This window comes from Capsicum annuum, chromosome 10, assembly GCF_002878395.1.
Source record: "Capsicum annuum cultivar UCD-10X-F1 chromosome 10, UCD10Xv1.1, whole genome shotgun sequence".
NCBI lineage: Eukaryota > Viridiplantae > Streptophyta > Magnoliopsida > Solanales > Solanaceae > Capsicum > Capsicum annuum.
The window spans coordinates 221,481,645-221,493,789 of NC_061120.1; the positions used below are offsets into that span (position 1 = coordinate 221,481,645).

The window sequence follows — 12,145 nt, forward strand, 5'->3', positions numbered from 1 at the left end:
CTATATCTCCTGTTCCTTTGAATTCTTTCAGAACTCCGACTGCGAATGGAGATGCTGGGCCAAGGAGGCCTGGTAGACCTCGTTCTGCTGCGAATGGCTTAGCTACAGATGATGATGATTCACAGCACAGCGACCAATTTGGTAGTGGCTATAGTAATGATGTTGAAGACACGAGTACAGGGAAAAAAAGGGGAAGGCCAAGAAAGTCCAGGTTAAGTCAATCAGATAATGCAGCTGCCCACCCACTTGAAGTGGATATGGATCCACTGTTAAATCAGCTGCTTGCGTCCTTCAAACTTGCTGAGGTCGATCAGGTTAAAAAAGCTGATGGTGACAAGGAGCTAGCTGGGAGGATACTATTGGTTTATGATTTGTTTCGCAGAAGGATGACCCAAATTGAAGAGAGAAGGGGTGAGACTCCAGGTGCTGCAAGAAGGCCAGACCTAAAGGGTGCTAATTTGCTGATGACCAGGGGAGCTCGAACAAATCAAACAAAGAGGATTGGAAATGTACCTGGGGTTGAAGTTGGTGACATCTTCTTCTTCAGGATGGAACTGTGCCTGGTTGGTTTGCATGCACCCAGTATGGCAGGGATAGATTATATGAGTGTCAGACTTACAGGGGATGAGGAACCTATTGCTGTTAGCATAGTGTCCTCTGGAGGGTATGATGATGAAGGGGATGACGGGGAAGTGCTAATTTATACTGGCCAGGGTGGTGTTCAGAGGAGGGATGGACAGATGTTCGATCAGAAACTTGAGAGGGGAAATCTTGCCTTGGAAAAGAGTGTGCATCGCCGCAATGAGGTGAGAGTAATTAGGGGTGTTGTAGATGTTCAAAATGGGGGGAGGGGCAAGGTCTACATTTATGATGGACTTTATAGGGTCCAGGAATCATGGGCAGAGAAAAGCAAATTGGGAAATTGCAGCATTTTCAGGTACAAATTGCTTAGGGTACCTGGGCAGCCCGAGGCATTTACATTGTGGAAATCACTTCAGCAATGGAGAGATGGAACGGCTACACGGGTTGGAGTTATCCTACCTGACCTGACATCTGGTGCGGAGAGCCAACCTGTTTGTCTTGTAAATGATGTTGATGATGAGAAGGGACCTGCTTATTTCACATATATCCCAAGTCTGAAGTACTCAAAACCTTTCATGAAGTCTAATCCATCTATGGGATGTCAATGTCTTGGTGGATGTCAACCTGGTGGCAGTTGTTCTTGTGTTCAGAAAAATGGAGGCTATTTGCCCTTTAATTCAATTGGAGTTCTCATGAGTTACAAAACCTTGGTACATGAGTGCGGTTCTGCCTGTTCATGCCCTCCGAACTGCCGGAATCGAACCACTCAAGCAGGTCCTAAAGTGCGTGTGGAGGTCTTCAAAACAAAAAATAGAGGTTGGGGGCTTAGGTCTTGGGATCCCATACGCGGAGGTGGCTTTGTTTGTGAATATGCCGGAGAAGTTATTGATGAATCTAGGGTAGGTGAATTTGGCAATGACGGTGACGATGATTATATATTTGATGCTACCCGCATGTATGAGCCACTGGAAGCTACGCGTGATTATAATGACGAATCCAAAAAGGCCCCATATCCCCTTGTAATAAGTGCAAAAAAAGGTGGCAATGTAGCTCGTTTTATGAACCATAGTTGTTCGCCTAACGTTTACTGGCAGCTTGTTGTACGTGAAATCAACAATGAGACATACTATCACGTTGCCTTTTTTGCCATAAGACATATTCCTCCCATGCAAGAATTGACTTTTGACTATGGCATGGTTCCACCAGACAAAGCAGATCGAAGGAGGAAGAAATGCTTATGTGGGTCATTGAACTGTAGAGGGTATTTTTACTAGTTCTCATGTTGACAGAAATGGAGTTCACTGGTCAACAACGTATTGAGGTATGGTTTCCTTTTTAAATTCAGAAGTATCTTGTTTCTTTCATTTCCTGCTCGTTTTGTGTTCTAATCCATGGTTGCTGGTTGTCATGTGAACATATTTTATGTAGAATTCTGAATAGCATTTTAGCTGTATAAAGTTAGTATCTTCGTCTCCATTTAGTTTATGAATTGAAGTGATTCTAGAGTTGCTCTACTTTTTGATGTATCTGTTGGGCTTACTCAGATGAGGTTGCAAGGACACTATGTTTTCCTTCATCTTCAGGTTTCTCAGTTTGCTCCTGCTCTTTCTTTCTTTAATCTGATATTTAATTGCTTCCGTACCATATTGAGGGACACAATTTGATAGAGGCATGGGGCAAAGGGATTTAAGAAATTGTTTATGAGGGAGCAAGGTGTGTGGTTGATTTGTCATGGTTTGTTAAATGAGTATCTCTATCTAGCTCAAAATCATCTTTTTTCTTGAAAAGTAAGGTTAGTTTCATTTAGCTAATAAAATGATAGTACCAATAAGGTACTGCTAGGTACAAAGTGTATTAAAAAAGAAAGTGGATATTCCTTCCTGATCATCTGTGAGGTCTTCTATGTCATTGTCATCATTTCCTTCACCCCAGAATATTAAATTATACTGACATCTATGTTTACAAAAGAAATATTTTCTATTTTCTCCTCAAAATATCTACAATTTCTTTCTGACGAAATACCCAACATAAGATGTTGTTCTCCATAGATTTCCGTGTTTCTACCTTTATTCCCTGAGCTAGACTGCTTGTTTTACATTCCATTGCATATAGTCACTCCTAAACATGCTCCATATTTGCCCTTAAATTACAATGGAGCATCCGTATCTGTCTTGCTGTTTCAACATTTTCTTCGCATAAGAAACACCTGCTGCATATATTAAGTCTTCATTTTGTAGACTGTCCTGTGTGAGATATGCCTTGCGTACTGCTATCCATCCAAAACAAGCCATCTTTTTGGAGTTCTGTTCTCCACAACTTTTTCCAGGGCCAGTGATCTGACTCGTCTACATCCACTTAAGCAAGCTTGGTGTGCGATGATGCTCATGGGCAGCTTATATCTAACTGGATATCCTTTTCTAACTGGATTTTTATTCTAAAGATGTGATCTTAGAGTTCACTTACACTAAATCTACCATCATTGGGAACTTTGCTGATTTGACAGAAAATTTACCTTTGCTTTTTTCCTTCCACCATATGGAGTCCTTCCTGTTTCCGATGCAATAACTTGATACAGTAGGTGTAGTAATGATGTAACCCAAACAGTCTTCCAATCATTAAAATTTCTTCTTAATCCTATCGTCCATCCATCCATTCCAATCAGCGTGCAACTTTAATCTCCTTATCAATTGTCAGATTGAAGAGATTATAAAGTTGTCTATCAATGTATCATTTTCCGTCCATTTATCCAACCAAAATCATATGATTTCACCATTTCCAACTGTGATATTATCCAGTCCAAAAATTGTTCCCGCAGATTACTGATATGTCTCCTATCAGCCACACCATATGACCTGTTAATTGGCTTTGTGCACCATTTGTTTCCCATTCCATATTTGCAATTGATCACCCTTTTGCATAGCTTGCTTTCTTTTTCAAAATTGAATCTTCAATGCCATTTGAACAAGAGACTTCCATTGTTTAATCTAGAGTTTTCACTGTGCAAACCTCCATTTCTTCTATCTTTGCTTCTGTTGTGTAGAAAATTGTCTCTGCTTATGTAAAACTTGACATCAAGTATGTAAGAAATCCATCCAACGTACTGTTCAACGAAGTTGACCCTTCCCACAAGGGAAAGGTACTGTCTTCCCAAAGTGTCAGCTTTCTTTACACTTCGCCATGATGCTTTTGCACACCCCTGAAATTTTGTGTCTGGTCTGGCTCCAAGAGGTTGTCCCAAGTGAATTTCGAGAAAATTTCTCCTTGGCTTCCCATTATACCTTTCAATTCTTGAATCATCTGTTCAGAGTTGACTGGAAATATGCTACGGTTTCTGAATCTTCCACCAGTTTTCTTTCTATCCCCGTTCTATCCATGCGATTGCATCTAATGTGCATTCACTATTTTATGAAAACTTTTGGTACTTTTATTCCCTTGTTGAAGAAGCCTTAAACTCATTGATTCCCCCCCACCCTACCGCTCACACACCCCTTGTTGAAGAAGCCTTAAACTCATTGATTCCCCCCACCCCCACCCCACCCACACTCACAAAAAAAAGGGTTTCTACAATATCTTTCGGTTCATGTAAGATAGTTTTCCCAACCGATGAATTCTTCTCACTCCATGCCCTTGTCTCTGTTTGTCTATCCAAATCCTCTAGTCTTTCGAGGATTGTAGTTTTATTGTAGTTTTCTTTTTGTCCAATCTACCAAATTCCTTGACATTCTGGTCCTTGTTGTCATTCTTTAGAAGTCTCAAATTTTGTAGCTAATCTGACGTCGTCTGGTCTGTTGTTTGATTTGTAAGATTCAACTAGTGAATTAAATTTATAAATCTTTTAACTTCCAGCCACATGTTCTCAAATTTAAAATGATTAGTTGAGTTTCTCTGTTCACCACATGCTAATATCGGATGGGGCTGGTCTGAAACACTCCTTGGTAGTACATTTACTGGTGATATCCTACCATTTTCACCTTATGTTTTCCCATTTCCGGGTCTATCCCACATGACTATGACCCCCTCCACTTCTACTTTATGGGAAACTAACCTGGAAATTGGTGAAGAAAAACTGTCTGGAAGGTGGATCGGAGGACCCCCTCCCATTTCTGTTACTTTTGTTTCATATCAGGGGAGGGTGGATATGATATCTACCTCTCTCTGGGTTCATTAAACAGTGGTGATGCTATTGAATTTTTTTTTTTTTTCATAACGAGAAATCCTCAAGCCAGCAGCGTACGGCTCAAAACTCGATGGATAATCAGCCGTCTCTCTACCTTTTTGCTTTTGTCTGCGCATGGTTTGAACCCGTGATTTGCGTCTGACCCACACATCAAGTGTTGTGCTCTTATAACCAGGCCAAATCCCTAGAGCCGACTCTTGAATGTATAAAAATAATGGTTTAGAAAATGGGGGAAAAGGTATAAAAAGTCAACATGGAACTAAAACAAATACATAATGATAGACAGACATTTTGAGTTTTCTAGATCAATTAAATCGGCCACTTTAGAAAGTTTGTCTCTTCAAAATGGACTAGATAGAAAGTAGGTCAAACGTAACAAGACTGAGCAGCATTGGACCTTGAATCAAATTGGCTTTTTTTTTTTAATGTATGAATTCCTCCTCTTTTCTCCTCTCTAATTTATTCCCTTTTTCCCATTTTATCTCCTCTTTTCCTGGTTCTTTAGATACTGTATGTAAATTATGTAGTCACTAAAACATGTCGTTTTTTTTCCCTCCTGCAGCAGATCAGTAGTTGAAGATCGGAGCAAGGTTTTCGACTTGTGGTAACACCCTCGGAACGGACAGCATATGGGATCTAGTATTATCAATTATGTCATCACCGGATTCAAACACCGGGGTACTGTAGCTTATCGTTTGCAACGACTAGACATTTTGTTGCTTTTTTTTATGTATTATTAAAACTTAGGATTGTCATTGACAGGGTAAACTCAGCGAAAGGCAGGTTTCTTGTTGCACTTGATAATTTTCACCGTCTTCCGGCTAGTCGATGATATTGTAGTATATCCTATTATGTATTAGACTGTAGTGTTGCTTTGGGAAAAAATGTATCAGACTAGTGTTAGTTTGTTGCAGCTGCATGCTTCTTCCTCCATTCTCTTTCAAGTTACTTCGGTAACGTAGATCTCCGGACGTTATTCCACTTTATTGTTGCTTCCTATCCAATGACACGACTATTTTCTCGCTCACCCAAGGATTTGGCCTGGCCTAGAGGTCGATGAAGTCCCTGAAAGATCAATTTTACTTGATCTTTTCCTGTTTTGTCCCAGTTTTAGTGAAATTATGAGGTCCTTTTTTTACTTGCTTTGTTTATTTACATCAGTTATCAGTTACGTGGTTCGTCAAAAGCAAACATCTAAACTAGACTACTAAATAGTATGTAATTTTCCTGACCTAAGGGTAGCTCTTAATTATTTTTTCGTTCGTGCTCCATTAGGGGTTCAAATTCAAGACGTCTGAAAGGATTAAAACAGTCCCACTGAAATGTGGTGATAAATATAGAAACTAGAGTTGCTTTTTCTAGACAAAAGGGAAGGGACCAACTATACATCCCAAGCCAAAAGACAAAAAATGTAAGGATTAAAGAAGAACAACATAGTATCCGCGCGAAATGTTCGGTTGGTCCAAACTGTATTAACGGTAATGAGAGAAAAAAGAAAGTGAAAAAAAACAATCATTCCAGCATGTAGAGCTGGGGGGGGAGGGGTAAAAGAAGCTGGTTGTTTAGATCAATCAAGAAGGAGAGAGAGGAGAGAGAAACAAAATTAGCAAATCAACCTCTTCTTCTCTTTGTTCTTCTTCCTCCTCTCCCAATTAACTATTATGGTTTTTTTGGCACCAGAAACCCCACATTATACATTCTTGATTTCCTTTTTTTGATCTTCAATAAAGTTATGGGTATTGGTTTACCTCTATAATAACCAAAAGCAAAAAGAAAGAAACAAACAAACAAGTATACATAACTTTTTATTTGGATTTAGTGTTGTGATGGGAGGTGGGATCACAAATCAAGATTTGGCTTTTCCTTCCAAATCTAGTATGGACCCTTGTAAATTGAAGAAGAGGCTTTATCTAGTTTGGAAGGGTCGTAATGTAAGCCTTCCTTTTTAATGTTTTTTTGGGATTTCTTGATCTGGATTGCGTGCATGTATCTTGATTTTGTAGTTTAATTCCTTAGCATATTGTGGTAAACAAGAACGAGCCTTGTTCAGAAAGAAAGGGAGTCTTAGAGCAACGGTAAAATTGCTTGTAAGTTAGGGGTTTGGACCCGTGGAATCAACCACCTTTGCTCTGACGACGCGCTGCCTTTCAGGATGAGCCTTGTCAAAAACTTACATATGATAACATGATTAGGGTGAAAGAACAGCTGCAACATGTATTAGGGGGCTTTTACATATTCATGTTGGTTTTTATTTATGATAAGCTAATGCGAAAGCAGGCGAATACCTTTTATTTTAAATGCAGAATGAATGCTTCAATCATAAAAGATTTGTCTAATGTTTCAGAAATTTCTCTGTGGAGGAAGATTGATATTTGGTCCTGACGCATCATCACTGTACTTATCGACATGTCTAATAGGAGCTCCTGCAGTGACATTTTGTATAAAATGGTTATTGATGATACCAAAAGTCAGTCCAATGTATGGGTATGCTGTACTACTTGGGGGACTCATCATCACAGTTTTGGTATGTAATTCAACACTTGTAGATAACCATTTGCATAAACTTAACAGTGCTGAGAATGCTGTAACCGATTTATTGCAGGCGTTGAGTTTTCTTTTCATGACATCTTCAAGCAATCCAGGAATAGTTCCTAGAAACTCGCGGCCACCTGACTTGGATGAAATATTGAATACAAGTACAGCATCGATGGAGTGGGTAAACAATGCTGCCCCTGATTTGAAGTTACCAAGAACAAAGGACATTTTTATCAATGGTCATTCAGTGAAAGTCAAGTTTTGCGACACATGTTTGCTGTATCGTCCACCACGTGCTTCTCATTGCTCGATTTGTAACAACTGTGTTCAGAGGTTTGATCACCACTGTCCATGGGTGGGTCAGTGTATCGGAGTTGTGAGTCATCTGTTCTTTTATCTCGAACCAAATTGAAACTTTGAAGTTCCAACAGAAGTTGTTTCAGTATTTTTCTTCTGATCAGCTAGAGAGCTAGTAATGAATTAGAAAGTTCCTGTCTTTCACTTCATCAAAATTTCATTTACACTTTTTCCCGCTTGTGTTGCAGCGCAATTATCGGTGCTTTATCCTTTTCATAACATCAACAACAGCTTTGTGCATATATGTGTTCACGTTTTCACTGCTGAACATTCTTCGACAACCAGGAAGCTTTCTGCGTGCCATGTCAAAGGATGTTGTATCTGTCGTTTTGATGGCATATTGCTTCATAGCTGTATGGTTTGTTGGAGGGCTAAGCGTCTTCCATTTTTACCTAATGTCAACCAACCAGGTTACTTTCTCGCTCTCCAATCGTAGTTTCTGTATCTACAACATAAGAAGCATCAGAGAAGAACTATCGAAAACAGCAGACGCGTTTGTGTCTTATTTGTATTTGCACGTGTTATTGCAGACAACGTATGAAAACTTCAGATATCGTTATGAAAAGAAAGAGAACCCATACAGCCGTGGCATATTAAAGAATCTCAGGGAAATCTTATGCTCTAAGGTCCCACCTTCATTGGTCAACTTTCGCGAGTGGGTGACTGAAGAAGACGATCCAAGTATGAGATCAGTCTCCATGAGTCATAAATATGGTTCAATCAACTCTAAAGGGAAGTTTGATTTAGAGATGGGAGGCATACTTGGAAAAGATACCGCTTTCCAAGTGGATTATGGTGATGTTGATGAATCCTTGAAGAAGACGAGAGGCGATAATGCAAATTTTGATCCTCTTTTCTTTCCTGATGATCAAGACGCGGAGTCGACTAATTCAAATGAACAAAGAACAGTCGAAGAAGATGGCAGAACTGAGGAAGGCAGCAACCGCGGATCTTCGTAGCAGTTCTTCATAGATAAAAGGTAGTAGTTTTTTCTTATACAGTCAGACCTCTCTATAACAACCGTCCTTTATAATACCATTTCACTGTAACGACCAAGTTTTCTTTGCAACTGATTTACATGTAATGTTATATTATATAATATGTCCTCTCTATAACATAAATTCACTATAGCAACCAAAAAATATCCAGACAAACGACACCGTTATAGAGTGGTTTGGCTGTATATATGAATACTTCATAACATAGAATTTTCTAACTTTAATCATTCATCTTCATTGATGAAAACACCAGATACAGTCAGACCGATCTATAACTGTCGTCCTCTATAGCAACATTTCACAATACCATGAACTTCTCTTTGGGACTGATTTTCAATGTTATGTTATGTTATATTATATTTTCTCGACAACAACATTTTGCTATAGCAATCAAAAGCTATCGAGATCGATGACATTGTTATAGAGATGTTTGACTGTAATATGCATTTTTTAGACAAGTGAAGGACAGCAACATATATCTTTTCACAGGTCGCGCTAATGAATGATGCTTATTATCGACATACATTACGATGGATGGGATCATCAGATAGAATGCAGAGGTTGATTTTGCCAAGGATGAAAAGAGTAGTTGCTTCTTGGAAAATCTTTGGTACATAAAAATGAAACATAAAGAGTGGGAAATGGAGCTAAATGAGGCTACTCATCATCTCTTTGTACAGTATTATAAAATGTATCTTCTTTTTCAACTTGTGTCTGTTGCATGTTTACATCTTCTTCAGTTTTGTTTTAGCTTTAGACAAAACAGTTTCCCCTCGTTACCTATCGTTCTATATATCTATCTATCTATATATCTATCTATCTATATACAGTTTGCGAACGAACTTGTTTTTGATATAATGAGAGGCTATAAATTTGAACTTTTGCCATCATGTAAACTTGTATTTTCCTCCTTACTAGCTCAGTAATATGCCAGTTAGTCTTGCAGATAGATAGTGTTAGTTCAAATCTATGTTGCTCGGACTCTTCAAAAATGTCATTGGGTACATGTCGTATCCTCCAAAAGGTGCGGCCACATTTTTGGAGAGTCTGAGCAACTTAGGCTCAAATCGCATTCAGTGAATCAAGAAACACAACTTCTAAAACTCAATCGCGAATTGCAACCTCTATGTCTCAAATTTTGTATCTGTATTATACGTCAATTGTACCAGACCACTTGTTGAATTATACTGGCTACGTCAATTGTACCAGACCACTTGTTGAATTATACTGGCTATGCTGTTGTCGTCGTCTTATTTCTCTAATTTCTGAATGCATTTACCAACAACTATGTATCCTCATTCCTTTGTCTTTTTCTGGTTTTTAACTAGAGACACCAGAAAATTACAACAACTCAAAATCATCACTAATTTACACCAGAACAAAAATAAAAATTACACTAACGCGATGAGTACGACAACTCGAGGTCAATTCTATCTACTAATATTATAGCTAGGGGTGTACATAGGTCGGGTTGGTTCGGTTTTATTAAAAAAAAATCAAATCAATCATGTCGGTTTATTAAAACTATAAACCAAATCAAACCAACATAAAAATGGTTTTTTCGGTTTAGGCTTTAGTCGGTTTTTTCAATTTTTTCGGGTTTTTTTAAATAATATTTAGTTTTTACAATTATATTGTGATTAGATCAAATATGTTTTCACTCATGTGCTAATGAAAAACCATAATTATGAAAAATGAGGAGCGGAAAACTCTCTTGAAACTAAAAAGTGAGATGAAGAATGAAAATTCTAGGTTTTAAGTTTATATTGGGTTTTGGATCATTTAATTAGCAATTAATGGACAAATATTACAACTTAAAGGCCCAAATCTAAATATATATGGAAAAATTACAGAAAATAACATACTTAAGACTATAATTACAATAAATAGCAGCACTTTTATAAAATTACTGTATATAGCAAGAGTAACATTATTTCACTCATTAACTAGGTAAGTGCATATTTTACTCTCACTACTTTACATTTTCTTATTTTCACTCCACTATTTCACCTCCCCCAAATATAGTCATATCTTTTACCCCTTTTTATCATTTTATTTATTTTATTTTATTTTATTTTTATTTTATTTTCTCTCTTCTATTTCTTCTTTTTCCTTTTTCGTTTTTTTTTATTTTTTGTTTTCTTTTTTTCCCTTTTTCCATATTTGAAAATAATTATCTCCATGATTTTCAAGATTTCACTTTCTTATATTTCTACCTTTTTTTCTTGTTAGTTTTTTTCATCTTATTTTTTTATCATTTTATTTTTTTATTTTGATTTCTTTTTATTTTTCATTTTCTTCTTTCCACTTTATTTTCTCTCTTTTATTTCTCTTTTTTTTCCTTTTTTTCCTTTCTCATGTCTTTTTTTCTTCTTCTATTTTTATTTTCTTTTCTTTTTATTTTATTTTATTTTGTTTCTTTTTTTTCTTTTTTTTTACACTTCTATTTCTCTTTCTTCCTTTTTTTTTTCTTTTTCACTTCTCTTTTTATATTTTTGTTTTCTCATTTTTTTACTTTTTTATCTCTAACTTTTATTTTTGAAAAGACAAATATGTATATCACATACACATATTCAAAAAACATACAAAATACATAGCCATACAGATCTGGATATGTATTTATAGTACAAAACATACATATGTATTTACAAAATCCATATCATATTCATATTAAGCAATAACAAACATAACTATATCATATATCTTCATATGTATTTGAATACAAAGGTGACTCATATAAAATAAGAATATACATATGGATCTGTAAATATATATGCAGAGCTATATGTATTTTATACGGTGTTGGATTTGTCTTTGAACTGTACATACTATGTCATTTTAGAGGGTAACATATGTATTTATTTATTTATTTTTACTATTTAAGATATGTATCATGTATTTTTTTTATTACTGATATGTATATGTATATAATTGTTATTTTTGTTATAAAAATTTTGTGTCTTATATGTTTATATATACATATGAGTCAGATATGTATTTCTGTAAATACATATGCATATATATATACTCTTCGGTCCGGTAAACCAACTCCAACCAAGCCTAACACTTAAGACGGCACTACTTCAACATTCAATCGCACAGCATTAAAGGTAGCGAGGCTGACGGATTATAACAGCATCAGACCATTGAAAACTTATATATATATATATATATATATATATATCTTTTTACCATAAATATATATACAGATCTGTATGTTTATTTATTTTGTATATTTTTTGAATATGTACATATGATATAGATATTCGTCTTTTAAAAATAAAAGATAGTGATAGAAGAGTAAAAAAAGATAGAAAAAAACAAAAATGAAAAAAAAAAAAAAAAAAAAGAAAAAGAGAGAAAATAAATTGGAAATAAAAAATTGAAAAAGAAAAAGAAATTAAAAAAAAAAAAGATAAAAAATGAAAAAACTAACAAGAAAATAGTTGGAAATATAAGAGAATGATATTTTGAAATTTTGAAGATCATGAAAATA

General features: G+C 36.1%; 2 protein-coding genes across 3 annotated transcripts; both read left to right on the forward strand.

Annotated features, from left to right (window-relative positions):
• Positions 1-5,692, forward strand: LOC107844044 (histone-lysine N-methyltransferase, H3 lysine-9 specific SUVH1; the record flags this gene model as incomplete). The annotated part of the gene is given in 2 exon segments (XM_016688530.2): positions 1-1,903; positions 5,322-5,692. A coding segment is annotated over 1 exon segment (1,856 nt), but the record flags the coding sequence as incomplete, so codon positions are not given.
• Positions 5,320-9,536, forward strand: LOC107844045 (probable protein S-acyltransferase 3). 2 transcript variants are annotated; one of them, XM_047397577.1, is made up of 6 exons: positions 5,320-5,437; positions 7,104-7,283; positions 7,362-7,670; positions 7,840-8,061; positions 8,182-8,630; positions 9,139-9,536. In XM_047397577.1, the coding sequence occupies exons 1-5, from the start codon at positions 5,411-5,413 to the stop codon at positions 8,608-8,610; spliced, it is 1,167 nt and encodes a 388-aa protein (XP_047253533.1). In that variant the 5' UTR covers positions 5,320-5,410; the 3' UTR covers positions 8,611-8,630; positions 9,139-9,536. The 2 variants fall into 2 exon arrangements, with proteins under 2 accessions (XP_047253533.1, XP_016544018.1); XM_016688532.2 differs by lacking the exon at positions 5,320-5,437 and adding an exon at positions 6,262-6,690.
• Positions 9,537-12,145: the final 2,609 nt, after the last annotated feature.

Bases quoted from the DNA above. Each gene is read 5' to 3' on its own strand.
- LOC107844045 (XM_016688532.2), top strand. From the start codon at position 6,586: ATGGGAGGTGGGATCACAAATCAAGATTTGGCTTTTCCTTCCAAATCT. The intron at 7,284-7,361 runs GTATGTAATTCA...GATTTATTGCAG, and splicing joins GACTCATCATCACAGTTTTG to GCGTTGAGTTTTCTTTTCAT. The intron at 8,062-8,181 runs GTTACTTTCTCG...GTGTTATTGCAG, and splicing joins ACCTAATGTCAACCAACCAG to ACAACGTATGAAAACTTCAG.